Here is a 27,621-nt window from a genome sequence, read left to right on the forward strand (position 1 = left end):
GGAAAAAAAGTTGTAATCGTTTTCCCCATTTTGCAAAAAAAAAAATTAATGAACTTTTTTTACACCATCTTGTTCTGGAGTGGATATTTAATTTTTCTGTACGTTTTCTTGTCAACCTTGTTTGCTCAAAATGTGTAGAAAGTATGTATGATTTGTAGTTTAAATGTAAAAGCTCAAAGCCTATTTTCATAATAAAGTAAATAAATTTAAAGAAGCATTTTCACAGTATATAGCCTAGGACAGATAGGTAGAGAACCGTTTGATTGAATATTTTTGTTGTATACTTGGAGAATATTTTTAAATGTAAAAATGAATCTGCGACAATTTCATCGGTTTACAAAGAGAAATTATAGTTTTATTAGCATTGTACTCTGATGTAGATGAAATTTTTCAGATTTTTCAATCTTTACTTGTAGCTGAATCATTTTTGCTTTCAGTTATAAACTTTGAGTGACTTGCATTTTCAATGTTATCCGCTGTGGTATGTTCAGATGAAGGTAAAAGTGTATGGGTTGCTTTATAACAAAAACAGCATCCTAATACACTATCTTGCTTGCTTGAGTTTGATTTAGTGAATGTGTTGCTTCTTGACTGCTTCTCTCTTGAACTCTGCAAACACAAACAATTGATTCCAGACTGGAAGAGAAAACAAAAGCGAAGTTATGTTGTGAAAAACAAATTATGAATCTCATTAACTATCCAAAATTCTAAAGAAAGTAAATTGTTGCAGTTGATTGGGAGGTACCAATTCATATTTCAAATGACTCGTGATCAACAGACTTAGTCGTTGGTGCCATGGGCGGAGATACGCCCCCCCCCCCCAGCGTCAAAGGTGGAGCCGACTGATCTAATGTATATATGAATTGACATCATCGTGCCCCCCCCCCCCCAGACTTCCAAGTCTATAGCCTATGGTCGGTGCATGTACATTTACTATAATTATCCTGACAAAGCTTATTTTTTCCTTGATATGTCTTGTATACTAGTTATCTGACCGAAGTGTCTACTCATCCGAAAAGTTGTCGCAGTAAAAATGCCTTGAATCAAGGTCGGCATTTTGGACAAGACACTGTCTATCATTGGATAGATCATTGTGAATAGAATATTACCAAACAATATTTGGTCTTCATCTCTGTCATTCACTACAACACTTATATCAACCGCACTTGCGATCTTTGTTCTGGAGCCCCCCCCCCCCCCCCCAGCAGCAGTAGTCCCATTTGGCTTAGCTCCGTAAAACCCGGTATTTTGTTGCCATTAATAGAACGCTGTCCTGATTGTACTCTTAAGTGTTTTGGCGTTTTGAAGCCATCACGAACTGTGTCGCCCTTGATTCTCAGCGCAGTGTCTTTGAGTGCGAACACATAGTGAACGCTAGTTTCCGATTCTGCGAGTTGGTGCCGTTACGGATTGGTTAAAAAACTGGAAATTCGAGTTTTTAATCAAACCGTAACGGCACAATCGGAAACCAGCGTGCACTATGTTCCTGCCCTTTAACACCGTATTTTCTTGCAAAAAACATAGGAATTTCCTAGTTTGGGTTAGTTTGGAATAGAAGTATATACAGTCGATGCTCGTTTATAACGACCTCACGTTATAGAAACTAAATTTAGATAAAATTTTGATGAAAGGAGAAAAATCTAAATTTTTTTGTGCAAAAAGAGTGGCAAAAAACATTCTATAAAGATTTCATTATCAATAAATGGAATTGTCCGACTATGCGATGGTATATGTTGCTGCCAAAGCCCGAAATTGGCCAGTTCGCGAATTGGCCAATTTCGTTGTAAATTGAACCTGCCAATGTCCGAATCTCTGGCTTTTTCCAGCCAGTTCGCGAAATGGCTGGATATCCCTGGCTAAAGTCCAAAATGTCGCTGAGATATTTGAATTCAAAAACGAGATAAATGTTAGGAAAGAACAGCATAAACTAACGGATGACAGCCTTCGTTAATGCTGTTCTTTCCCAACTTTTCTCAGATTTTTGAATTCAAATATCTCAGTGAAAATTACATTTAGTAACGTGGAATTTTTTTTGTTCGCCTCAGGAAGACAGGGCAACAATTTTCTCATTGTGTTTTTGTGGACAGGGTGTCGATATAAAAAGTTAGTTTTTGTATTTTAATAACTAAACAACCCCTTGCAATATGAATGACAAATCTGATGTGTACACATTTTTTGGATACTTTTTCTAATTGGAAGTATGTCTCTAGGGTCAGCGGTTCGCTAGTAAAATGTGGCATAGCTATACTTTCTTTACTAAATAGTATATTTATTCTACAAAATGTACTGTACGTAATGAAATCAAACGTTACCTCTGATTTCTTGTACCGCCTGCAGAAGAAAATGATGAGAATGATGATGAAAATTGCGAGCAAAGGAGCAGTTATAATTCCTGCTAGCTCAGTTTTTGATGTTAAAATTTCCATCTGCATTCTTGTATTCCTCGATATTCTTTGTGAGGCTTGATGGTACTTACTGAGCATTCCTCTCAGTCCGTCGAAATACTTTCCTGCAGTAAAGTGGGCTTTGTTCTTTAAGAATATTTCGTATGCTTCGTGAAGTGAGATGTACTTCGTTAAAACAACACCCACATCAGTAAATGACTAAGGGGAGAAAAATGAATACATGCTATAAATTGTTTCACAAACGAAAAATCATTAATGGCGAAACATTTGATGGTTCAAACCTATTTCATTATTTGTTATTCAATAAAGGATACAGTTTTAAACAAACAAGCATATAGGCGTACGCAGGATTTTCTCAATGAGTGTTGCTCAAGACGAGCAAGTTTTTTTTAAACAAATTTTGACGTGATAAACGAGCAATGTCTCGCAATACGAGCAAAAATTTTGAAAGCTTTCAGTCTATTCAAATACTTCCATCACGGCTCGTTGCAGCCACGAGACTCCTGTCTCGTCTCAGTGGAAAAAATATTCTTGTTTCCTCTGCTAGCGTTTTCATTCATCAGATGCAGTGTAAAATCCGACCCGTCAGTTTGATTGCCGTCATGTTTCGGCTTCTTTGGAAGGAAATTTTTTGACGAATCGGACAACCGCCTTAGAGCTCAGATAGGTAATCTTTCCTGAATTTCAAGTAAAAATGTATTTTTTTATTTCATCACTCCTAGGCTCATGTGCTCATTAATTTGTTCATTCCTGTGCTCACTTGCTAACTTATTTGCTCAATCACCATTCATTTGCTCGCTCATTCACCCACTGCTGTGCTAATTTGCTAACCGATTTGCTCACTCACTTATTCCTATGCTCACTTACCTGCTAATTCAGTTCTCCTGTGCTCACCTACTCACTGATTGGCTCATTCGATCGAGTCATTAAGTGACATCAGTGAGCAAGTGAGCACAGAATTAGGGAATGAGCAAGTTAATAAGCAAGTGGCCGCTGTGGTGGTCGAGTGATCATAGTGACGGATTCGCATCGTGAGGACCTGGGTTCAAACCCCACCATCGCCCACAGTGGTGGTCGGCGGAAGCTGGTTTTCTGTGGTTACCACCTTCGAAGTACAAATGCGAGCCATCTCCTCGTAAAAAGTCCCGCCACAGGGAGCAACAGGTCTACACAATGGTAGAATTATTCAATCATTACACTCTTCACTCATCGTTAGAAAAATTGATGAAAAACATCATCGTTAAAAAACAGCACATAGACAAAATAAGCATTACACGGAAACAAACTTCATATTTGGTTCACAACACGAACACGCACATTCTGGAATGTACCAATTCGTTAGAAATTCCGTAGATTAATGTGCACGAGGTGCATGTGCGGTTAAGTAGTAGTAAGTGAGTGAGCATATGAATGAGTGAATGAGCAAATCAGTGAGGGGTATTGAGCAAATAAGTTAGCAGGTGAGCACGGAAGTAGCGAATGAGCAAGTTAGTGTGCAAGGGAGCATAGGAATGAGCAAATTTCTGAGCAAGTGACCGTAGAAGTGGCCATTGAACAAGTTAGTGAGCATGGTTAATGAGTTATCAAATTTGTTAGCAAATTAGCGCTCACTTGCTCATGATACCACTCACTGGCTTGGTGATAAATTAGGGGTCATTCAAGTATTACGTCATCATCGGGGGGGGGGGGGGGTTCGGATTTGCTGACTTTTGATGACAAGGGCGAGGGATGTTTGGAGATTGCCTACGTCATCAACCATCCTTTTTGAAGATATGAAATATTCTAAGCTGCTGACAAGGGGGGGGGGGTCAAAAATGGCCAAAAATCTGCTTCCGTAATACTTGAATGGTCCCTTACGTGACAGTGACTGTAACCTGACCGACATCTGAATTGATGTGTGTGAATAGCCCACACTGTAACGGGTCGGATGCATCGGCGTCTGAAGAAAGATGGTACGACGATTGCATTGATGTGTGAATAGACCTTAAACGGAGTTTGACTTGACAAACTAGATATTTCTCTTGGCACGAGTAGTTATACAAATACAAGGTTACAACAGGCAAAATGCCCAACGAGTTTGCTGAAGAAAAAGATGCCCATAACAAATATGGATGTCATGTTTCTGAAATACAGCAACCCAATTCAAAATGTAATTAGTGTAGCAAAGCTTCCTAAATGAGGGCTAGTCAAAAAGAGGCTTTGCCTGTCATGTGATCATAGCTATCTAAACAAGTCCAGAGACCGGTACATGCTTTGGGACTACTTTTACTATATTGATGAAAAACCAAAATGAAAAAATATATTGTATTGCATATGGCGAAATGAGATGAAAACCTTCAATTGTTTCGGGCTTCCTTGTTTGACTTGGAGGACTCAGGACTTCACTGACGATAGCGTTTACAGAAAATTCTCTCTCTCAAAAAAAATAGATTTACTTTTTTCTCCTTCCAGCGGAAAGGATTTTGTTTCTTACTGCCAAAAAGCTATCCTGGCTCAAGAGTGTTTCGGATTTGCCTACGCCAGGGGTTACACATAACTACGGTAGTGGTATTTCTTAGCACAAATCCATGAAATTCTTTCTCATCCTTTTGTTGCGTGTTAAAGTGGGGGAATTCAACGTGAAGCCCTAGCTCTTTTTGTCATTCCGGAAAATCCATGTTCCATATAAAAATAAATTAATATAATTAATAATTATTAAAGTAATAATAAATCAATAAAAAATATATAAAGTCAATTAGCGCTGCATCTTTAAAGGGAATCCCGGACACTTTCTTCTAACTCACAAAGAAAGCGTCGGAAGATGTGCTCCTCAAAAAGCTTCGAAAAAATTACCGCTAATTCTACTCATTTAAATATGCCCAAAAATATAAAAATATCTGGCGGAATTATTATGGGCCACTCAAAAAAATTGTAGATATTAATAGTTTGAACACCAATACAGGCCAAGAATGAAATTAAAAATCCCGAAATCCTAAAACCTTAGAGTGACGTCATTCAAACAACATATGATTAGGTTAGAACTCCTTATATGAAGTCGTCTTAGATTAGGTAAGACGCCTTCATATACGCGTATAAAGGGGTTCTATGATTAAGTACACACACAAGCACAGATAGAGAAAGAAAGAAAAAAGATAAATATATATACAGTAGAACCTCGTTTGTATATGGCGTTCGGTATACGGTTATACGACGTTTGGCTTCCGTCGCAATATGTTCCTATACATTTTAATGTTAAAGTAATTCATTTATTCGCCACAGAACCTCAATTATTCTACGTTTTTACTTCGACGCGCATACCGAATCTTTTGGAAAAACGTCCATCGAACGCACACAATTTTTATATGCAGTGAAAAGGGGTCATTCAAGTATTATGTCAGCATCGATGGGGAGGGAGGAGGTTTGGACGATGCTTACGTCATCAACTACCCTTTATTAAGATATGAAATATTCTCAATGACATCTTATTCGGTGCGCCAAAAACGGAAAAAAAACCTTTCGATAGTTTTGTGCACCTGAACTAACATTCTCCCCATTGGTAAGTCCCCTACAGAGCCACTTTAGTGATCTCTATATGTTTCATGGATCCTTCAAGTGCTCTGGAGCTGTGCCACGCATCATTCAAGTGATCCATAATTATGCCACGGATCTCTTAAGTAATCTGGGAATGTTTCCCGGGTAACTTGAGTGATGTAGAACCGCACTGGGGACCGTTTAAGTGCTCTAAAACTGCGCCACATGCCACTCAAGGGATCTCTAAATGTACCACAGATTATTTAAGTGTTCTGGAACTGTGACACGGGTTACTTAAGGGATCTTTGAATGTGAAAGTGATCTTTGAGGTCTACTTTAGTGATCTGAAAGTGTGCCACTCAAATGCTCTGGAATTGTGCCACGGGTAATTTAAGCGATTTGTAAATGTGCCGCTTAGTACATTTTTACAAAATTAGGTTTCAGCCACATCAGATAATCTTCAGGGCCACATTTGGTCTGCGCTTAAGGGTGGGTCGCAATGAATTTCTTAAAGAGAAATTTTGAGTTCTTACCCTTCAAACAGCATTGAAATTAACAGAAATTGGTTATAATAACATATAAAGGTATTTTGTTTCGAAATTTTATTTTTTTTTTAATATTTTTTGCATTAAAAAAATAATGTTTTTTTCGTCTGGGAGGGGGCACGAGTCCCCTATGCTCCCCCTCTTGCGTACGTTTCTGATACCACCAATATGCGTTTGGAGGTATGGGCAGTGCTAACGAAATTTTGCTGACAAGGGGGAGGGGGGTCAAAAATGGCTGCAAATTTGCTGACGTAATACTTGAACGGCCCCAAACGCGTTGCTGCAACAGTTCTTGCACATTGTCACCGTAATAACCATAAATTTTAAGATGATTGCTGTTGCTGACATATACGAAAATAGCCAGTAAGCTGATGGCCATTTAGAGCGGACTCTTAAGTGACTTGTTTATTGCTTGTTTCTGAGAATACGCAGACGCGGTGAGTCCAAAAGAAACGGGTTTCAATTGTTTTGACGGTGATATGTCCTTTCAGAATTTTTCTTCTCTCAATGCTCAATGTTTTCAGCGTTATCCTCAAACGGTAAGAAAGTCCTCATATAGTAAGCGTTTGGGGGGTACAGGTCTGCCGATAAGAGACACATACGGTACACATACAATAAGTTCTTTCGATCGTTTCCTGTGGAATTTTCTTTCGTTGTGCTTTGCTTGCCGTCTGTGTCAAATCCGCCGTTCATAATGTCGACAAAACAAAAAAAGGACTTTCTTTAAAAAAAATAATCTGGGAATTTTGGAAGAATTCAACAAGAATTTTAAATTTATGACGAAAGGCGATCTTGCAAAACAGTTGAATATCCGTGACAACTTTGAAAACGATTATGAAGCAGGGAAACAAAATCAAAGACTAAGCTGCTGGTTGCAAGTCATCTACTGCCAAAAAAATGAGTCCAAGATGGGAAATTTTCCCAAGTCGAGAAGATTTTGTTGCAATTTTTTACTCAATGTCGTACCACAAAGGTAATGGTCCACTAATTTCTTTAAGTGATTTGAAATTGCGCGATTTAATTATTTTTCCCACATTGTTATTGAATAATAATATATGTGGGGGGGGGGGGGGGAGGGGAAGAAGTCATATTTTTTTTACGTCTCAGTTTAAAAGACACATTAAAGCACGTGTCCTACGAGAACTTGCTTTGGGACGTAGGGTAAGATAATTAAAGTAAAAGATAATAAAAGTCTGTTGGACACATAAACCGCGAAAACCACAGCCGGCGTGAAGTAATCCGTACTTGTTCGGTCATTTCAAAGGAAGACGCTCGTTCCGCGGCCTTTGTATTGAAAGCCATGAAAGCTATTGCTTCCCCGAGGCGACCGCGGACCCTAACAAAGACTTTTATTATCTTTAACTTTAATTATCTTACTCAGCGTCCCCAAGCAAGCTCTCGTGGAACATACTATGTCCCACCTAATAGGACGTTTTGGCTCGGCGTCCTGAACGCTGTATAAACGAGGTTCAACTGTTACTAGACAGTTTCTACGGGGGAAAAATGCTGGAGTTCTTCATGGATATTGCCAAGAAACTTGAGAGGCGATAAGTAGCCAACTGTTGTAATTTTTAATAATTTTTTGGGGCTTTAATAATTTAACGCCGCTATTTTTGTTTTTTTGTTTTTATGTGTTTTTGGGTGAGATGAATGTACACTGCTCAAAACAATTAGGGGAGCAAGCAAAAAAGTGAAGAAAACCGTGCGAGACAGCCACGTATTGGCATACAATGGATAGTACACGCGTATCAATGCGCAATACAGAAAAAAGACGTAAAAAATTTTGGAATTAAGCTTTAACTCTTTGAAAATATGGAAAAAACATGAAAAGATAATTTAGGGCAACAATTTGGTTACATGTAAACGATAAAAAAAAGTACTGTTTAGACATGATGCATGAGTTTTAATAGGGCGTGTGGTCTCCTCGAACAGCTAAGACTGCTGCACACCTGTTTGCCATGGATGCGATGAGGGTATCGATCAGACTTTGGGGAATACTGTTCCACTCCTCAAGAAGTGCAATCTGTAAGTCTCGGACAGTAACAGGCGGCCTTGGTCGCGCAGCAATGCGTCGTCCAAGATTCAGGTCAGGAGAGCACGCTGGCCATTCCATACGCTGTATTGTTTCAGCTTCAAGCATGTTCTCCACCAGACGAGCTCTATGCGGTCGGGCATTATCATCCTGGAAAACAAAGGAATCTCCAATGGCTCCAGCGTAAGTGATGACATGAGGTCGCAGTATCTTCTTGTCTGTATACCTCCGGGCCGTCAAAGTGCCATTCCGAATGATATGCAGGTCCGTACGTCCACCTATGCTGATTCCACCCCATACCATCCAACCAGCTCGTCTGTATTGTGACCTTTCACGAACGAATGCAGGGTTATTTCGAGTGCCCCTGTCCCTCCATACCAGAACACGTAGGGTGTCACACTCCAGACTGAATCGGGACTCGTCTGTAAACAGCACTTGGCTCCAATCATGTTGCTCCCAATCTCGATGTTCAGCAGCCCATCTTCTTCGGGCCGCACGGTGGCGTGGGGTCAACGGAATGCAGACCATTGGCCTACGTGCATAGAGCCCTCCCTCGTGAAGCCGATTACGTACTGTTTGGCTGGACATTCTTCGTGCTGTTGCCAAGAGCAACCGTCTTTGCAGCTGCATAGCATTCTCTGTTCTGTTTCGACGGGCTGTTAACCGTACATACCTGTCATCAGTTGCTGTAGTCTCGCGTGGCCGACCTTGCCCTGGTCGACGTCTAACATTTCCTGTTTCTTGGAATCGATTGCACAGCCTTGCAACAACACTTCTGGCGACTCCAACAGTGTCCACGACACTACGTTGTGTTTGCCCGGATTCCAGTCTGCCTATAACACGCCATGCCATGGATTCCGGAAAATCACGTTGTTGAGACTTCCTCAAGTCACCTTTTCTCAAAAAAAAAATACTGCGCAATTGAATTTCACAGTTACGGCAGTAAAACAGACGTTTCTGCAACATCCCGATTTCTGCCCTTATCTTCTTTTTCTGGTTTTTGACGTCATGAACTTTGATTTGCATATGAAGTTTTCTTCTTCCGTTTCCTGCTAGGCTTTAAATTATGGATGATTCATTTTATGTTACTTATCGGTATACATCTTTGCGTAATTTTGTTAAAACCATGTGCTCCCCTAATTGTTTTGAGCAGTGTACTTTAATTTTTTCATAATTTTTTGAGGATGACACCTTCCGACCCTTTCCTTGTCAGTTAGTGAGCTCATATTGGAGCGGATTTAAGTTCCGATTGTGTAGATTGGGGACTGCAATTTCAATTACAGACCAACAAAGGCAGGTTTTTTCTTCGTATATAGTAACAATCTGGGTGGTAACTAGAATATTTGTCTGGGGGGGGAGGGGTTGCGAAAAAGATTTTGCCGCCTCACACTGCGAAATTTGATGATTTTATTTCGGTATTATTTTCTGTCCTTTCTTAAAATTTGCCGAAAGGGCAGTTGCACCCTTTGTTCCCCCCCCCCCGGTTCTGGCCCTTTTAAAAACAAAGAATTTTAACCCCTTCACCAACAAACTATTGGCACGAAATTCTATTTGACGAATTGGTGATAAATATGCTAACCCTGTTCCAACCTAACGTTGGAAAAACAAGGAGAAAGGGGGAAAAGGTAGAAGAAAAGGACGGGGAAGGAAATGAAAGGAAAACAGTATAATAGATAAGTTGATAAGAGAGCACGTACGAAATGTATAGATCTGTTTTCACCCTCATCCTACCAGTTAGTTCTCTCGCTCTTATGTTATATAGTAGAAGGAAGGATACATGACATGTGAAAAAAAAATCACACTAATATTCGAGTTTAGAGATAAACGGAGGTAAAAGGAAACTAACTTTGTTTCATGGGGTTGCAACAAAGTTTCGCGATGATGAGGAAAGAGGAAAAAAAAATATTTTTTAATTGAATTTATTCCACTGGCGTTTGTACGCAATATTACGTCCGTGAAGTGGTTAAAAAATTTTTGGATTGAATTATTTATTCACTCTTCGGAATCACCTGTATCTCCAATACATAGTGATTTTGCTTCTACAAATGCATCAAATTTTGCCTTACGCGTACACAAATGCGTGATATTGATTGTCTATTAGCAAAAACGGTACCATTGTTCGTCAATGTAAAAACAACTGCTTACTTGTCTGTCCTCAGTTACCACAACGATAAGAATATCATCATCACATTCTCCAAGTTTCCATTTTGATCGCAAATTCTTCGCAAATGAGCGTATAACTCTTGCAGGGTGTTCGCTTTCAAAATAGATGAAAAATTTTGTACTTTACTTTTTTTTCAATATCACGAATTACTTCAAATAAATAAATAAGAGATAAAGCAAGCAAAATTTTGACATGTAAAAAACAACGAACCTCGCGTTTTGTTGTTAGCATCAACAATAATTGCTGATGGTCGTACAAGCGCTCATACTTGCGTTATAAGCAAGACTGCTATAGCAGTCGGAAGTTGTATATTGTTATGTTGTTGCTATTGTTATGCCTAATGTTTGCTTTGATATGGGATTACAAAGTAACTCTCTACGAACCTCTTGTGTGTGGATGAAATAAACATGAATCGAAGATTATCATTTACTTTTTTTTTAATAATACATTTGCACATACACAACCATGGCAATGTTTGCTCCTTATTTTTTTGTTTAAAAATTAGGTTTGTGTGACATTTTTACTCCCTTACCTTATTCAGTCTATTCTAGTTCGAAATTTAAGGGGGAAAATGAATTTCCGAAAATTTTATCAAGTTACACTGTAATTCCTATACATTATACATCATTTTGACTCTTATCGTTGTCCAATGGCTATTTCCTGACCTGTTGGTTTTAGAGAAAACTTTCAATTAGAAAAAATGTTTCAAATGATGTCGCCCATCATCTTATATATATAAATGCCGTTCAAAATAAAATCACCAATACGAATATACCAGCCTATTGTTTTTAAACTAGATATATATAGTACGGAGGCCGGATAGTTGAGAGTCTAGTGAACTTCTGGTGAGAAAAAAAAAACCATGCAAATGGAATTTTGCCTTAAAAAGGCATATAAAAATACCAGGCTTTAAATATGAATCAGTATTTAAAGTGTTTTATGCTCGTCCTTGTCTTATTGTTAGATAAGAAATTAGGAAGCTGATGATATTTTCCTTTCCAGAAAAGCGTTTTCTGTGATAAAAATTTACTGTATTTACACATAGACACCCCCAGTATGTGCATAGTCTTTTGTTATACAGCGGATGCATATAATATCCCAAAAACCATTCTGGCATTTAAATATAAATGATAATAATGATCTAACTGAAGTATACTGTCTTTTACTCTGTTTACTTGAAATAATGGTATCTTACATTTTTTTCGAGAATTTCTGTACAGGGGAAAGATAAAATGCATTTCATTGAAAGAAGGAGAGAAAAACTGGAACATTTTTTCTAGGGGTTAATGAATCTATATAAGATTTATTTTCTCTCTATCTGTGTCTGTGTGTGTTCTCTATACAAATTTTCAAAATATAAAACTTTGGATCGATCGTCGCCAAATTTTGCATATATACCAAACGGGACCTGACTTGAACGACAGTCTACTTTAAAAGTTCGTCATAGTTGGGCAAATGCCGAAATGAACAAAAAAATTGTCGGGCAATAATTGTTTCTGGGCTTCAACAATCATTTTCGGAATGTTTACTTTGGTTACCGTGGTTCCCTAGCAATGAGTTTCGGACGTGCATATTCCTTTACAATGGTTTGTCACTTTTTTAATGCTGCCAGTATTATGTATAAAATAGTTTATTCCTTATCATGGTTTGTCCCTTTTCCAATCCTCCCAGTAATGAGGCTTTTTAAATAGACACATCATCATCAGCATCACTTTGAGGGTCAGGAAAAGGATGATACCCATGGAAATCAGTGTTACAATTGCCGATTCTACTGTAGAAATGCGGAAATTTGGTGGGGGTTTCCACCACATCAGTAATTTTAAAAATTGTATTGAATTCTCGATTTTTGAAATATTGAGTTCGCTTAAAGATATACAAAGCCCAGAAAATTAAATATGAAGTAATTAGCCGGGCCTACTTTTGAGTTGGATATTCATACAAAATAACATTGATTTCAACTTTTTATTTATATCTTCTGAAGCATGAAAATTAATACAAATACAGGCAAAACACAAGATACCACAACAGGCAAAATGCCTAACGAAGTGGCTGAGAAAAAGATGCCCATAACAAATATGGATGTCATATATCTCAAAAATACACAACCCAATTAAAAATGCAATTAACAAAAATTATAAACAATATATACACATGATAAAATATTATACAACGCCCATAAAGAATACTCATGGTTGTCTTATTCTAAGAATGGATAGCTTCTCGATTTACCCCAACATGTTTATCGTATTTCTTTTGAAACGTGTCAATTGTGTTACAATTTACTACCTCCGGGGGTAAGCTATTCCATTTATTAACAACCCTATTAGAGAAAAATTCCCTGCGACACCATAACCTCGCATTGTCCCTTACCAATCGATAATCCGTATTGTCTTTTGATATTCAACTGCATAAATGTATATAGTTATGATGTTTTAAAATTAATTACGGGCCCGTAAAGTGCATCGAAGAAATCCCACAGCTTTAACTAAGCATTTTTTGAAGCAGAAACAGGCAGGTGGATAACTTGAAGTTCAGGGGGGGGGGGGGGAGGAACTAGTCATTTCTGCATTTCTTTAATCTAGATTTGTTTTTTTCATGAGTCGCAGAGGAAGTTGCCATATTGACTAACTTGGACAATCACGGTTTGTATGTCCCTCAAAGAGAGAGGGAGATATCACATGATCCAAAAATCCTCATTGAAAAAAACCAGCTCAGCGCCGGGTATTATAGCTGATTTGTATTGTTCCGGATAATTTTCCACAGGACTTCGAGATTGCAAAACAAGAAGCGGTTCGACGGACAAACACAGATTTATTTACAGAACAGCAATTTACACGTTAAAGCTAACCAGAGAGCTAACAACTTTCTCGCTCAGTTTAAACACGACTGACTGAATCTCCTTGTGCCTCTCTGAACCCGTCTCGCCTTTCTCAGTCTGCCATCTTGTGAGCGCCACGGTATTTATAACCCGGATAGAAACTTCGAGAAAAAGAACACTCCACAACATTCTATTTCACAGTTTCCTAGTCGGCGGGACTTTCTAGATTTCTCTCTACACACCCCGCCAGTTCTCCGCCAATCGCATGTCGCTGCGCTTAGCACGAAACCGGTATCGACTGATTTCGACATTTTGAGAGCCATCGAACGAATCGCGCCATCTATCGTCGAAAGTTCGTAACATTACCTCGCTGGGCATTTTGCCTGTTGTGGCCTTGTATTTGCATTATAGTATCATATAGAGAAGACAGTATTATATACAGTACTATACATTTTTGATAGAAAATTGAGTAAGTATTATTGGTCTTAGTCTATCGAAATGAAAATTTAATGAATCAAATGATGGATTCATAACTCACACCTACCTGTACGGTTGATAAATATGCTTCAGTAATGCGATGCCAATCTGTATTCCCGCATCACGATTCGCACAAACCTTACATATGCATGAAGTTTCATTATGAATCTGACGAATTAAACTATCCAAGTCTTTTGCTAAAATTATAATAATAAAAAAGAACTCACACACATACACACACATTACAGGACGTTTCACTCCGCTGATCAACTTACAATTTTATTATAATGATCCAATGTTTTTTAGAGGAGATTTCTTTTCTCGGGCTTTCTGACCATCGCTAATGTGGATGCATTCTCAACGTTTCCGCAATTGACACCAGTAATCAGTATCATCAGGAGATGTTCACGAATATCAAATACTAGCTATATATTATACCCGGCGCTGCCTGGGTTTTCTTCAATGAGGCTTTTTGGATCACGTGTTATCTCCCTCTTTCTTGAGGGACATATAAACCGTGTCCAAGTTAACCAATATGGCGAATTCCTGCGCGATTCATGAAGGAAACAAATCTGGATTTAAAGAAACGTAGAAATGAGTATTTTTTCCTTTTCTAAGGGATGCTAGGTATTGCGATCCACCTTTGAACTCCACGTTATCCATCTGCCTGTTTCTGCTTCAAAAAATGCTTAATTAAAGCTGTGTAATTTCTTCTATGTACTTTTTACGGGCCCATAATTAATTTTAAAACAGCCTAAACTACATGAATTTATGCAGTTGAATATTAAAAGACAATACGGAGACATTAATTTTCATGCTTGAGAAGATGTAAATAAAAAGTTGAAATCAATGTTATTGCATGAATATCCAACTCGAAAGTAGGTCCGGCTAATTACTTCATACCTAATTTCCTGGGCTTCGTATATCTTTACGCGAACTCAATATTTCAAAAATCGAGAATCCTATACAATGTTTTTAATTATTGATGTGGTGGAATATCTTACTAAATTTCCGCATTTCTACAATAGAATCGGCAATTTTAACAGTGATTTCTATGGGGATCGTCCTTTTCCTGACCCTCGAAGTAATGCTGATGATGATTCTGACGACTATTGAAAAGTGGCAAACCATTATAAAGGCATAAACTATTATACTGGCAGAATTAAAAGCCCCGTTCACATGTACAATTAAACATCCCGGGAAGTTCCCGGTAACGGGGATTTTCGCTACAAACCGTTCACATGACGTTAAGTTTATGCCGGTAATCCCCCTCTTTTCGGAAGTCGTCACTGGTTACGTAGGTTGAACGGAAGTGATTGATTCAAGATGGTTGACGAAGGAGCTTATAGCAGTTTTCGCGGCGCAAAGGATTATGGGAGAGAAGGTCGGTGTCGACCTCCAATCCACCCCAAGAAAGGTGGGCTTTTTTTTATGAGCTTCTCTCGCCGAGATGAAGATTACAAAGAAGAAAATTCATCACTGCCCCCACGGGGACTCGAACCCCGGTCTCTCGCTTGCCGTACGAGTGCTCTACCATCTAAGCCAGGGTTCCCAACCCTTTCCAGCTCCCGTACTCCCAGCTGACTCAGTTACTTTCCTCGTAAACCCTGACCCCGAATCCTCCAAGCATCTCCCCCCCCCCGCACCAATCTGTTTCACCCATTGCAAATTCCGAAAACTTTTCTAAAATAGGTATATGTTGAATTAAATTAAATGGTCTATTTTTTCATTATATAGTTTTTATTTTTGAAGTAAGCAAACAAATTAACACAAACATTGGAAAAAAAATTAATGTGATATTTGGGATTTGGGACTGTATTGAATTACAAAGTTTAGAAAAATTAGGCTCAAAAGAGAATCAATACAAACTCAAATCCGGAGCTGTGTTCAATTTGCTTCTATATTTATTTTTCATATATAAGTATACGAAGAAAACGCCCGTTCAACAAACGGCAACACAAACATTATGGCTTTTTACAAGCCCAAAAACTGACTAGGTTCACCATTCCACCATTGAAAAGAATCCCCAGAGTGGTATCTGAGGCAATAGGTTACTTTAAAAATTTGTGGGACTTGGGCAGGTGCCCGGTGCCCTAAATGGGTGAAAAACTGTCGGGAAACAATGGTTTCTGGGTCTCAACAATCACTTTCCGAACGTTTACTTCGGTTACCGTGGTTCCCTAGCAATGCGTTTCAGACGTGTATATTAGGGTGGAACGAAAAAGGGTGTTTTTTCACTTTTTTTGCAAATCGATGTTGCCTTAGTATCGATGTTGCTGTACATGGAATGTACGGATTTTTCTGCTTCTGATAATCCTTCATTTCTAATTTTTAGAATTCTCTTGATTCTCAGTTTTTTGCCCGTACTATTTCCACAAGATATATCTGATCTGCACTTAAATCACTGTTGTCACTGTCCATTATCGGAAGGTTATTAGAAATTGGTTTAAATTTCACAATAGGTAATCTTTCACAATTTTCCAAACTTTTTCCGATATCACCTTGAAGCCCGCGTGGACTGATGGAACATTCACCTAGATGCTTCACAAGATGCCTTTGAGGTAACTCATTGAAGTGAAAAAGACAAATAAGCCATTGCAAGGGATGGCCCATTTCTTTCTTTATTAATCTGATAACACCGTTTTTATAACCAGTATTGGCAACAGTTCCGTCGCATCCGATCGCCATCAATTGTTTCGTATCGAAATCTTGCTTCAAAACGTCTAGGATTAATAACTTTATATCTCTTTGCTCTACTGCTTCTTGGAGTTGTGTGACCAAGATAAATTTTTCCCTGTTCCCGAATTATGTGTTCTTCAGATATGGTTCTTCTATGGAAAGAATCACCTTCTTTGACATTAGCTAAGGTTTTGTCTTTTTGACCATCAAAATATATTCCGCGTACATTTTGTTCTAGGAATTCCATCTTGCAAAAGAACTCTCTGTGATGCTCTTTCACGCCTTATTTTCATCCGGTCTATTGTCATATTTGGCTTCTCTTTCGTCAATAACCCAACATCTTCCAGCACAGCATTCCCAATAATTTCAGCTGATCGATCAGACACACCAGTTCTATCACAAGCAAGAGCAACATTTGGTAATTTAGTTCTCATCTGTGAGGATGATGGTAGAAATTCAAAAGCAAATGAAGTACTTGCTTCAGCACAGATTAATGGACCAGCTTCAGGTACTGGTAGATGGAAATGCTAACTTCAACGGCAAACTGTTTTTGCTCATCTAGATCACTTTCCTCAGAATCGTTGGATAAAAAGATGAGTTTTCAGTGGTTGGTGAACTAGTTTCCGCCGTTTCTTCTTGAGATGACTTCAAACGGGATATCGTTTTCATTTTCCTTTGTTCATTGTTTTTCAATTTCTTCGTTGTCAGGACATTATTCGACCACTCGCCATCTTGCGTGTACTTCTTTTATCTTGCAAGAAATCTCGCTCTAAATTTGGGACCTTTCTCATTTTGTCACACTTACTGTCTTCAAAATCACATATGCATGCTGCAATGTCGAACAATTTCCGTGCTTCGCACTGAAAAGATTCCAAGTTCAACTTGAAAGTTTGAGAATCTTTCCTTGCTTTCATATTTTTCTGAAGATTCTTGTATTTTTAATAAAAGTCTTTGAAAATTTTGCATATCCGTTAGTGAGAAAGGCATTGAAGGAATCGAAGCAGTTTTCCAAATATTTTCTATCTTTGGCACGATAATTTCAAGAATATCTGCAATAACTGGATCTTTTCTTGATTGTTGTGCCTTCATATTGCGTTGAGTTAGCGAATAACAAAGCATAACATCGCCACAGGTGGGTAAGACCCGAGAATCCAACTCTTTAGGATTTCCTAAAATGTCACAATAAAAGCTTCTGGTCGTGATTTTGACTGCTATACACCCTCTCAGTTAAGGGGTAAGATTGCAGATGAATACTGAAAACAGGGGAAAACATCCAGTTCACTTAACGAATCACGTGTTCAGGAGAATAGGAAAGCCTCCTCCGCGGTGCCATGTTACAGATTTCCACACGTGCGTAAAATTTTAGGGGCGATGAGGAACCTCAAGAAGTTTGAATTTTGGGTAAAAAAATTAGGAATCGCATTTCTTCACATAAAGGCATATTTTAAATTATATTACAACAGCAATTTCGAAAAAAAAAAATTTCGTTCCACCCTAGTGTATATGCCTTTACAATGGCTTGTCACTTCTTTAATGCTACCAGTATATATTTTCAATAGTTTATGCCTTTTATAATGGTTTGCCACTTTTCAATAGTCGTCAGAATCATCATCAGCATTACTGCAAAGGATAATCCGCATAGAAATCTGTGTTAAAATTGCCGATTTTACTGTATAAATGCGGAAATTTAATGGGGGTTTCCTGCCACATCAATAATTTTAAAAATTTTATTGAATAATCGGTTTTTGAAAGATTGAGTTCGCTTAGAGATATACGAAGCAAAGGAGATTAAATATGAAGTAATTAGCCGGACCTACTTTAGAGTTGGACATTCATGCAATAATATTTAGCATACTGCTGATTTCAACTTTTTATTTACATCTTTTCAAGCAAAATTAATGTCTCTGTATTGTCTTTTAATATTGAACTGCATAAATTCATGTAGTTTAGGCTGTTTTAAAATTAATTACTGGCCCGTAAAAAGTACATCAAAGAAATTCCACAGCTTTAACTAAGCATTTTTTGAAGTAGAAACAGGCGGATGGATAACTTGCAAGTTTTCAAGGGGGGGGGGGCGAAATACTTAGCGCCCTTTAAAAAAAGAAAAAAATATATATTTATTTTTACGTTTCTTTACATCTAGATTTGTTTCTTTCATGAGTCGCGCAGGAAGTCGCCATATTGGTTAACTTGGACACGGTTTGCATGTCCGTCAAGAAAGAGGGAGATATCTTGTGATACAAAAAGCCTCATTGAAGAAAACCCGGACAGCGCCGGGTATTATAGCTAGTATATTATAGTTACTCTTGCATATTGGATCTAATGAGGATGTTACGTTTTTTTCTATAGCAACTACTCTCTGTCAGAATAGATGATTTTTAACGCGTTTCACGAACTCACTTGAATTCATTCAATGTTAAATGGATTTTACCATTTTTTAATCAATTTTTCAAATAAAATCTACCAATTTTTTAAAAAACAAGTTTTTAGTCAATATTATTTTTTATTTTTTTCTAAAAGTTTGCGGAAACTTGCAACATAGTCACCAGCTGCGATGGTCAGATGAACTTCTCTAGAAAAAAAAGGGTTTTGGGTAATATCAACGTTTAAAGCTTCTTTGTAAAATTAGTGCATCGACTCGGAGAATTTATTCCGATACCTAACACCTCGATATGAAATAGTTAATTCATGTCAGATCTTTAGATAACCGTTCAGGATTTGAATGGCGTGTTTACTGGTAACGTTCATCTTTAGATAAACGGGCATTTTTTACGTCCACTTTGGACTGTACGAACAAAGATATAATAAAGCAAATTAGTCTTTGTCCATAATATCGTCTTTTTTATATACACTCTCATTTAACCTAAACTTTATGGCTTTTGCTGCGACGACACGCCGTGGATTTGGTTCAAGCACTGCTTTTGTACCACCCACTGTGATCTGTGCGGGATGCAGTCGATAGGACAGACGTACACGTGTCTCCACGCCAAATATCGATCGCTAGTAATACTGGATTCAGTTGAGGTATAATTGACGTAGGCTTACAAGATTTTTTGTAAAAACGATAAGCGAACATTAAATGGAATATGTTGCTATCACAGTATATAGCTGTGTGGTTATTGCACCAATGCCCAGTTTGATAGGTATGAGTTCGAGTTCCGGTAACTGCACTTATAGCCGTATTAACCGTCAGCGTTTAAACTACAATAGCAGGTTAAAGGATTAGAGATCGAGATCGACACGGATTGGTTAAAATCCTGAATTTTACAAATCTGTTTCGATCTCCAATCCTTTCATCTGCGGTTGTCGGCGAATACGGCAGGTAGATGATCGTAGAACACAATGCTACCGCACGAAATCCACCCCTCCCCATGGGTTAGCGCACCAACCTTTTGGCGAGACATATGAAAAGAAAGTCGAGCGCTGCAGTTCAGAATCGGGAATAAAGCGTAGAGCATGGGCCCCCACAAAGGCGAGGCTGATAGAGCTCCAGTCCTGGGACAAACAATTCTCATCATTTTTTTGCTTTTTCAAGCTATAAATTTACTATAGAAGGGCCCGTGAAATGTATGGCACGGGGGAAAGGGGCATCAAAAGATCACAACCTAGGGGCCTGGTTTAGTCCTGGTCTGATTCGCCCTCGTATGCAGAAACTGATCATGATGCGACAAAAATCAAATGATCACAAATTCGATAACTTGGCAAGAGTCATGAAAGCATTTTCATTCTAAATCGACTGTGAACGGTATGTCCTATCAGAGACTATCTGTCGATATTGATGATGAGCCTGTTCAATATTTCTAAGAGTTTTTAATTGGAATTTTTTTGGGAGCCGCGGCTTAACACGTTGACTGAGGTAAGGGAACTACGGGTAGCGAAAGTTTAAGAATCGGCTGTCAAGTTGCCCGTTAAACTTTTTGAGGCATTTTAATGGACGGGGGATTAACAAAGACCAAGGAATAGTGTCGTGAACGAGACTGCGGTTAAACCCATCTCTCTTCATTCAAACGGGAATGAACAAAACCAGTGCGCGCTGTTTATTGCTTTAGAGATCGACGTTGGCTTTTGATGGTGATGATAGAACACACCCATAGCCATTCTTATATTGGTACAGTATAGTACTTGCACATTCGGACTTTGTTTTTGAAACAGAATTTCTAATTTTATGGAGCTTTATCCAATGAAAAAATTCTATTCTCGCGAAAATTTCGTTGTATACGATATCTATAAACAGAACCGCAACTGGGAAGGGGGGAAGGGAGCAGACGGGTCTGGGGCATCAGACCAGAGAGGGCGCGAATTTCACCCTTTGACCTCTATTTTAAACTCTATTTTGGAGTAATTGCAGATTCACTGCTGGTTCACAATTGCAGAAAGCATCAGACAATCCCATTTGCTGTGGTAGTCGAGTGATCATAGTGACAGACTCGTATCGTGAGGTCCCGGGTTCGAACACCCACCTGGTCGGCTGAAATTGGTTTTCTGTGGTTCCAAATTTTGAGGCGCGAATGCGAGCTGATTATCCCCTTTAAAAAGTCTCGCCACAGAAAACAACTGGCCCACAAACGATACAAATATAATTCAATCATTATATTTGTAAATATAGATGGCAGCACTGAGAGAAAAAATCAGATACAACACTAGATACTCACTTAGACTGTTAGGTACACACATTTACCCTTCCGGCACAAACCACTAGGTAGTAAATTGCCGATTAATGGCGATAGACCTGAGCTCGGTTTGAAGGAAAAGAGAAAGAGGTTCACTGGGGGGGGGGGGGGACATAGAAGAATTTATTATAACCGATAAATCGATACTTCGTAATATCTTATTACGTTATAAGCGGGCTGGGTTGTATATGTATCATACTTTTAATATTTATGATGCACAATAAATCCAATGTATTCACCTTGTTTTTCGGACAAGATATCGTCTGGGTCACATATGTTTGTCGATTCTTTCCGGTGGCATGCTGACGATTCTCTCTGAGGATTCGGATATTCTTCGACGTTCCACCTCATAATTTCTGTTTCTATTTGACTCCAATCATAATAATATTCTAGGGCGTCGGAATCTTCATTATCTTCGAAAGGAAAAAGTTCTGCGCTTGTGCGTCTCAAGCCACCGGTTCTTTCGGCGTAGTTTTGCCCTTTGAGAAAACGGATTAGCATACTGCTGATTATTAGTAGTGACAGAGAAACCTTATAAATCATTCTTTTCACTTCGCCCTGGCAACATTCCTGACAGGAAAAAAAAAAAAAAACAAACCTGAGACGAAATCAACCCACATAATCATAAACATTCAAAATATGGCATGAAAACAATTACAATTTTCAATTGCTTAATCGAAAAAAGTTTAATCAGTTAATTCAATTTTCGATCAGTTTTTTTTTAGATATCCAATCATTTATAACAAACATAATATTGGTAACCGTATATTCGATGATGATATAAAAATTTCTCTAATCACTGTACCTATTTCGCAAACATGTAATCAAATACAGGAATAGATAAATAACTACGTCCACACCCACAGAAAGCAATTCATTATGTTATCTGTTTAGGGAATCTCTCTCTCTCTCTCTCTACGTTTGAATCTCGTCGTTGTTTCAGAAAATCATTTAACCCTTTTTCAGCAGCAGTCTCGAGATATCTCGTCGAACTTGGATCTTCTTTATTTCAGCGCCAGCCCGAAATATTTCTTCTTCTAAAAACGCGTTGAAGGTATTTATCGTAAAACACGTTTTCCATCCCCCCTTTCTCCAACCAATCAACTGCCAGTGGGCGCAGTCAGCTCTTGTTCAAGGTGAGATAAGAGAAGGTGGAGAAAAGAGGGAAAGAGAAATATACGCTCAATATATAAATAGTACAAAAAGATTTTTTTTTCACAAAAAAAGTATTTCTCTTCCTAGAAAGTCACACAAGTCCTAGTGGGTGTTTTTGTATCATAGTGAGAGAAATAGAAGCGATGGGCGGCGTAAATTTTCTTGTTGGGAGGGTGGCGAAAGCAGTTATCAGCTTGCAATCAGAAAAAAAAATTCTTCTTGAAAATAGCTGACAATTTGCGAAGGTTTCGCAATTTCAAATGCGGCAGTTATAATGTGGATCAGGAAAATTTTAAAAACCACTTAAAGGGTTAATCAATACTGCTAGAATTTTAATTGAAATTCATATAAAAACTTCACTAACTGTCCTTGCTGTCCATACAATAAAGATGGTACAGGTACTGGACACATACATTTATTTATGTGTCACCTTCCAAGAAATCGGTCCTGGCACCCTACTCGCTGACTCATCTATGTTAAGCTTGTTATCTATGTGCAAGTAGGGCCTATGTAGAAACAAAAAAAAAAGCAAAAAAAATTTCGAAGCATTTCGCCTTTTCTTTTCCTTATTATAGTAAAGGTCGAACCCTGGAAAAAAGCGTAAGGAAAATTGAAAACTATGCTCAAAAAATTTCGTTTTCATCAAAATAATCAAGAAAGACACCCTTTTTATGATCTTTATCATTCGGGATGTCACTGATAGAGAGAGCGCCGTAAATAACAAATTGTATAATCATATTCTAAGCTTGTTTGATGACTGCAAAAAGATCATGTTTGTTTTCGTACCAAGTACCATGTCTGTTGTAAGCATGAGTCAAAATGCTACGAAAGTGCTCTACAAGATTAAGAAAAGAACTTCTCAATGGACTACTCAGAGTGCTCCACTGAACAGGCTCAAACCAACATCCTTTAAGCTTTGAAACATGGTGGGAACAAAAAATGTCTAAAAGTTAGGAGCGGTACCTCACAAAATAGAAATTCTATCGAAATTGTCTTGATCGGCCAATATTTCTAACATATGGCTCTGTCATTGCATAGGTCAGTGATATTTAAAACAATCGAGTCTATCTGAATTGAATTTCTTCTCATCAGAGAAAACGTCGCGCCACTTGTCACCGAAAGATACACGCTGTTTGGCTAATTCACATTGCTTTTCTCTGTACTGTTTTGTAAGAGGAATTTTGCACTTTGGCTTTGCACACCTTCCCTTGATAGTTTATACAGCATAGACAAAATCGATGTGAATTGCCCAAAAAGCATGTATTTTTTTTGGTGGCAAATGGGATGATGTTTTGGAATGGCACACTAGACATTTGAATTGTTTTAAATCACATTAGGAACAATCTGACATGTGCAAGGCAAGTTGTATCCTATATGCATTATGCCGGAGGATTTTTTTTTTCATGTAAAAACTACGCATATTTGTCGTTTTGTTTATGAATGGCAAGAGAAAGAAGCCTTCATGTCCAAGCTCATTCTCGAGCCTATTTATGAAACTGTAACCAACATCTTTAATCTTTTAGTATTGTTCTCGAAATTTTTTATGATTAGGCATCGCTTTCTCTCCGAGAGCAAGTATTTCGCCCCATCAATACTCAGTAAACGAGTTTTCTTTGGCATTTTCCTACTTCCAAAAACAAAATTTCGATTACATTAAATTCGATTAAGTTTCAGTGCGCATTACTGATCAAAACAGCGCGCGGCGCAACACAAGCTAAAAAAAGATGCAAAATGCAAACACCAGAACAGACGAAAGAGCTGTAAAGGCATGTTCTATTTGTGTACCATTCATTTTGAATTACCCTTTACATTGTTTGTTAAAATTACCTTTCTACACCGGTAAATATGCTATGATAAAGCGAAAGTTATGAAATTTTCACCACTGTATCGCTACGAATTGGTGAGAGATTAATGCATCACTACCGGTAAACTATTTATTAGCACTCACGCGAGCACACACAGACTGTTGCTATATTCGCTACTTTCACTTCTACAAGCAATTAAAGATGAAACCAAGTACGCATGCGTAACCAACTTAGTAACCATACAAAAGAGCAAGTACCTTTCTTTAGCTTCCGTGGCGTACCCACCAAAAAACTGCAGAGGTTAAAGATGATAATAATCTTTGGGCACTTGTACCACACGTTGAAAACCTACTGCATTAGAAAACCTAGTTTATTTTATTATAATATACTCTGCAAGTTTGCGAAGAACTCAAATCTTTTAAGGTAACGAACGACCTGCCTTGTATGTGAAGAATACCATGCCGAAATACGGTAACCATGCATTTCATCACGCATGTCAAGAGACAAAAAAAAAAGGGCGTGTTATAACCAACGACTTTATTCTAAATTTTCACCAGAGGTTCGAACAAAAGGCACAAAATATCCGAACGCTCGTTGTAACGGGCCGTAATGCATCGAGAACTACTGTATTAAAAACTAAACATTTACATTATTTTCGGTCCGAATAAAAGAGATGCTTTCAATTAGAAAAATTCCAAAAAATTCATTGATGCCGAGGAGTGCGAAAAGTATGATCTTGTCAAAAGGGCAATATCTGTAATCCTTTTCATTACAGAGGCGGTTGTAAATTCGCTTCTCATTTTCAGGGGGGAAGAAGGATAAATGAATAAATAAACTTGAAACACTCACCTAATAATGATCAGCTTCATATATTAGCCTATTATATTTCTGAGGTGCAACATCGTAGACACCGCAGCGCATGCTCGTTCTACAGCTTCTAGAAGATAAGGAAAGCACTTGTGTTGACTAAAGATAGCAATAAAGGTAGGGAGAGCTGTCAAAGATAATTTTCCTATTTATGAGACGTTATCTTTCCGCGTGAAGGTAATAAAAGAAAAGAGACGGGAAATATATCAACAGACCGAATTAATAAAAAACAACTGTCCAATAACGCGTCACGCAAATCAATAAAAACAGTTTCTCGTATATTACCCACCATTTTTATTTTTTGAAATCGAGTATCGTCAGAGCAGGGCATGTAAATTCCGTTGGCGGAATTTATTTAGCATTTTTTCATTTTTTCATTATTAGTACGTCTGACAGATAGGTCGTCAACATTTACTTTACAATCAAATCGCTTCTCATCGCCGATTGCCGAACACGCGTCCTTGGTAAGAATCGATGTTTTTGCAGGTGTTCGCTTACAGTAAGAAGGTAAGAAGCGTTGCTTTCTCTCTCACTATATGTAGCTGATTTGTTGACAGTTGACGGTTTGCATTAGAATCTTGGTAGGGTATTGGTAATGTATAAAGGTGTTTTAGATAGAAACCGGGCGCATTAGCCAGTTGCGCATTACCCACTTTCCGTACCAAACAATGGCGAAATTAGGGTCGGTTATGACTATATTTGGGAAAAATACCCAAAATACCAGAAAAAAACCTTGATAATTAGTCACTAATAAATAACAAACTAATAATGAGGCAGTCATTTATTAATTTGAAAAATTTAGAGCTCTTTTATTCTAGTTTTGTAAAATGACTGATATTTACAAAAAAAAAAAATTACTTTTCTCTTCCTAGACAAATTTATTCCGAGTTGACCTCGATCAATTGCTGATAGAATTTGCAATGGCGGATGACTACCGATAGTACGCTCTAATAGAACGAACACCAAGAATAAACAAGTACCAATCATAATAATATTCATGGGTAGAAGGAATAGTGATTGCACATGATACAGATTTGTTTAGGTAATCGAGTTAATATCAGAAAATCAACTTTCTATGTAGTTTTCGCGAATTTATCAAATTATTCGATTTCCAAAGATTTTCACGAGAACCTCAATTTGAAAAATGGTTTTGAAAAAGACTTCTTTACGTTTCAGCATTTTGATATTTTCAAGTGGCTATTTAAATTGTCCTAATTTTATTGAGATAAACTTTCTATAGCACCCTACCTTACGTAAAATCCATGAAAATATGGAGCATGGTCGTCAGAACGCATTCGCCTCTCTTTTCAGAAAAGAAAAATCTTGTTTTCCCTTTCTCTTACATATTTATAATTCAGCGTTCTTTCATTTTCGATTTTCAACACGTTTTCGGCTCAAGGTTGAAATCTTACGTAATGAAAAACATTTCAATAACCAAAGGAAATGAAAAAAAGAGAAAGAAAAAAGGAAGATAGAAAAATTGGAAGCTGCCGAGGTTCTTTGCAAAGTCGGATCGATTCTAATTGATGTTTCAATTCCACCTCGAATTCCATGAGCAGAAACAAAAACACCCCGCGAAATTCCACACGTGCAATATTACCATACAGAAAACGGTATACGTGAGTGCACATACATAAATTCGTAGGATGTTCACGGAGGGTGCTGACAGGCTCTAGACATGAGGCTCCTGGGACAGTTACCATCATTTTTGTTTTTCCATGAAGGGCCCGTGAAAACTTTAGCTGAGAGACCCGACAAAGAAAAAGCTCAGCCTGGGGCCTTGCACCAGGATGAGGGGGAGGGATAAAATATACCTAAATTTATCATTTTTATTTATTTATTTATTCAATACTAGCCACAGTATCCGGTGCTGCCTGGGTTTTCTTCAATTACTGGTAGGATTGAAAATATGATAAACCATTATGAAGGAATGAATTATCATACACTGGCAGGATTAAAGAAGTGACAAACCATTGTAGAGCCATATATACATGTCTGAAACACATTATTAGAGAAGCACGGGAACCAAAGTAAACATTCTGAAAGTTGGCAGGAAGAAACCATTGTTGCCCGACGGTTTTTCACCCATTTTGGGCATTTGCCCTTCTGTGACGAACTTTTAAAACAGTCTACAATTTTCTGAAGAAAGAGATCGTTCGTTATACGTGACTAAGGTCATTATCTTACGGCAGCCTGGTCCAATCCAGAGATTCTTAGCACCCTCTGTCTTCACGTCTTGCTGGTTGCTGCCGTAACCAGGGACACTCAGGCTGCCGGGGACTGAGGCCTCGTTTTTGCGATAACCTCCATCCCTTTGTTTTCTCATCAACTCATGCATTTTAGGATTCGCACTGTACGAGCGGAGAGTAAAAGTTTCGTGAAACGTAGAACAAAAGATAGTTTCGCATTTTCATTTTTTGGCAGTGGCAATAACTTTAGAAGTACGGGGGGGGGGGGGGTAGCCCAGGTCGATAAGATACTTGCCTGAAGTACC

General features: G+C 38.1%; 1 protein-coding gene across 1 annotated transcript; it reads right to left on the reverse strand.

Annotated features, from left to right (window-relative positions):
- Positions 1–74: 74 nt before the first annotated feature.
- On the reverse strand, positions 75–26,443 carry LOC149076728 (uncharacterized). Its single transcript, XM_089244360.1, has 7 exons — positions 26,376–26,443; positions 25,110–25,197; positions 21,540–21,870; positions 14,019–14,148; positions 10,638–10,749; positions 2,313–2,603; positions 75–636 (listed from the first exon to the last, which is right to left on the reverse strand). Exons 3-7 carry the CDS (start codon positions 21,841–21,843, stop codon positions 400–402), a joined length of 1,074 nt encoding a protein of 357 aa, XP_089100486.1. The 5' UTR covers positions 21,844–21,870; positions 25,110–25,197; positions 26,376–26,443; the 3' UTR covers positions 75–399.
- Between the last annotated feature and the right edge of the window lie 1,178 nt (positions 26,444–27,621).

This window comes from Pholcus phalangioides, unplaced genomic scaffold, assembly GCF_987345545.1.
Source record: "Pholcus phalangioides strain wild (caught in Gottingen) unplaced genomic scaffold, Ppha-v1.0 ptg000015l_1, whole genome shotgun sequence".
In the NCBI taxonomy this organism is placed as follows: domain Eukaryota; kingdom Metazoa; phylum Arthropoda; class Arachnida; order Araneae; family Pholcidae; genus Pholcus; species Pholcus phalangioides.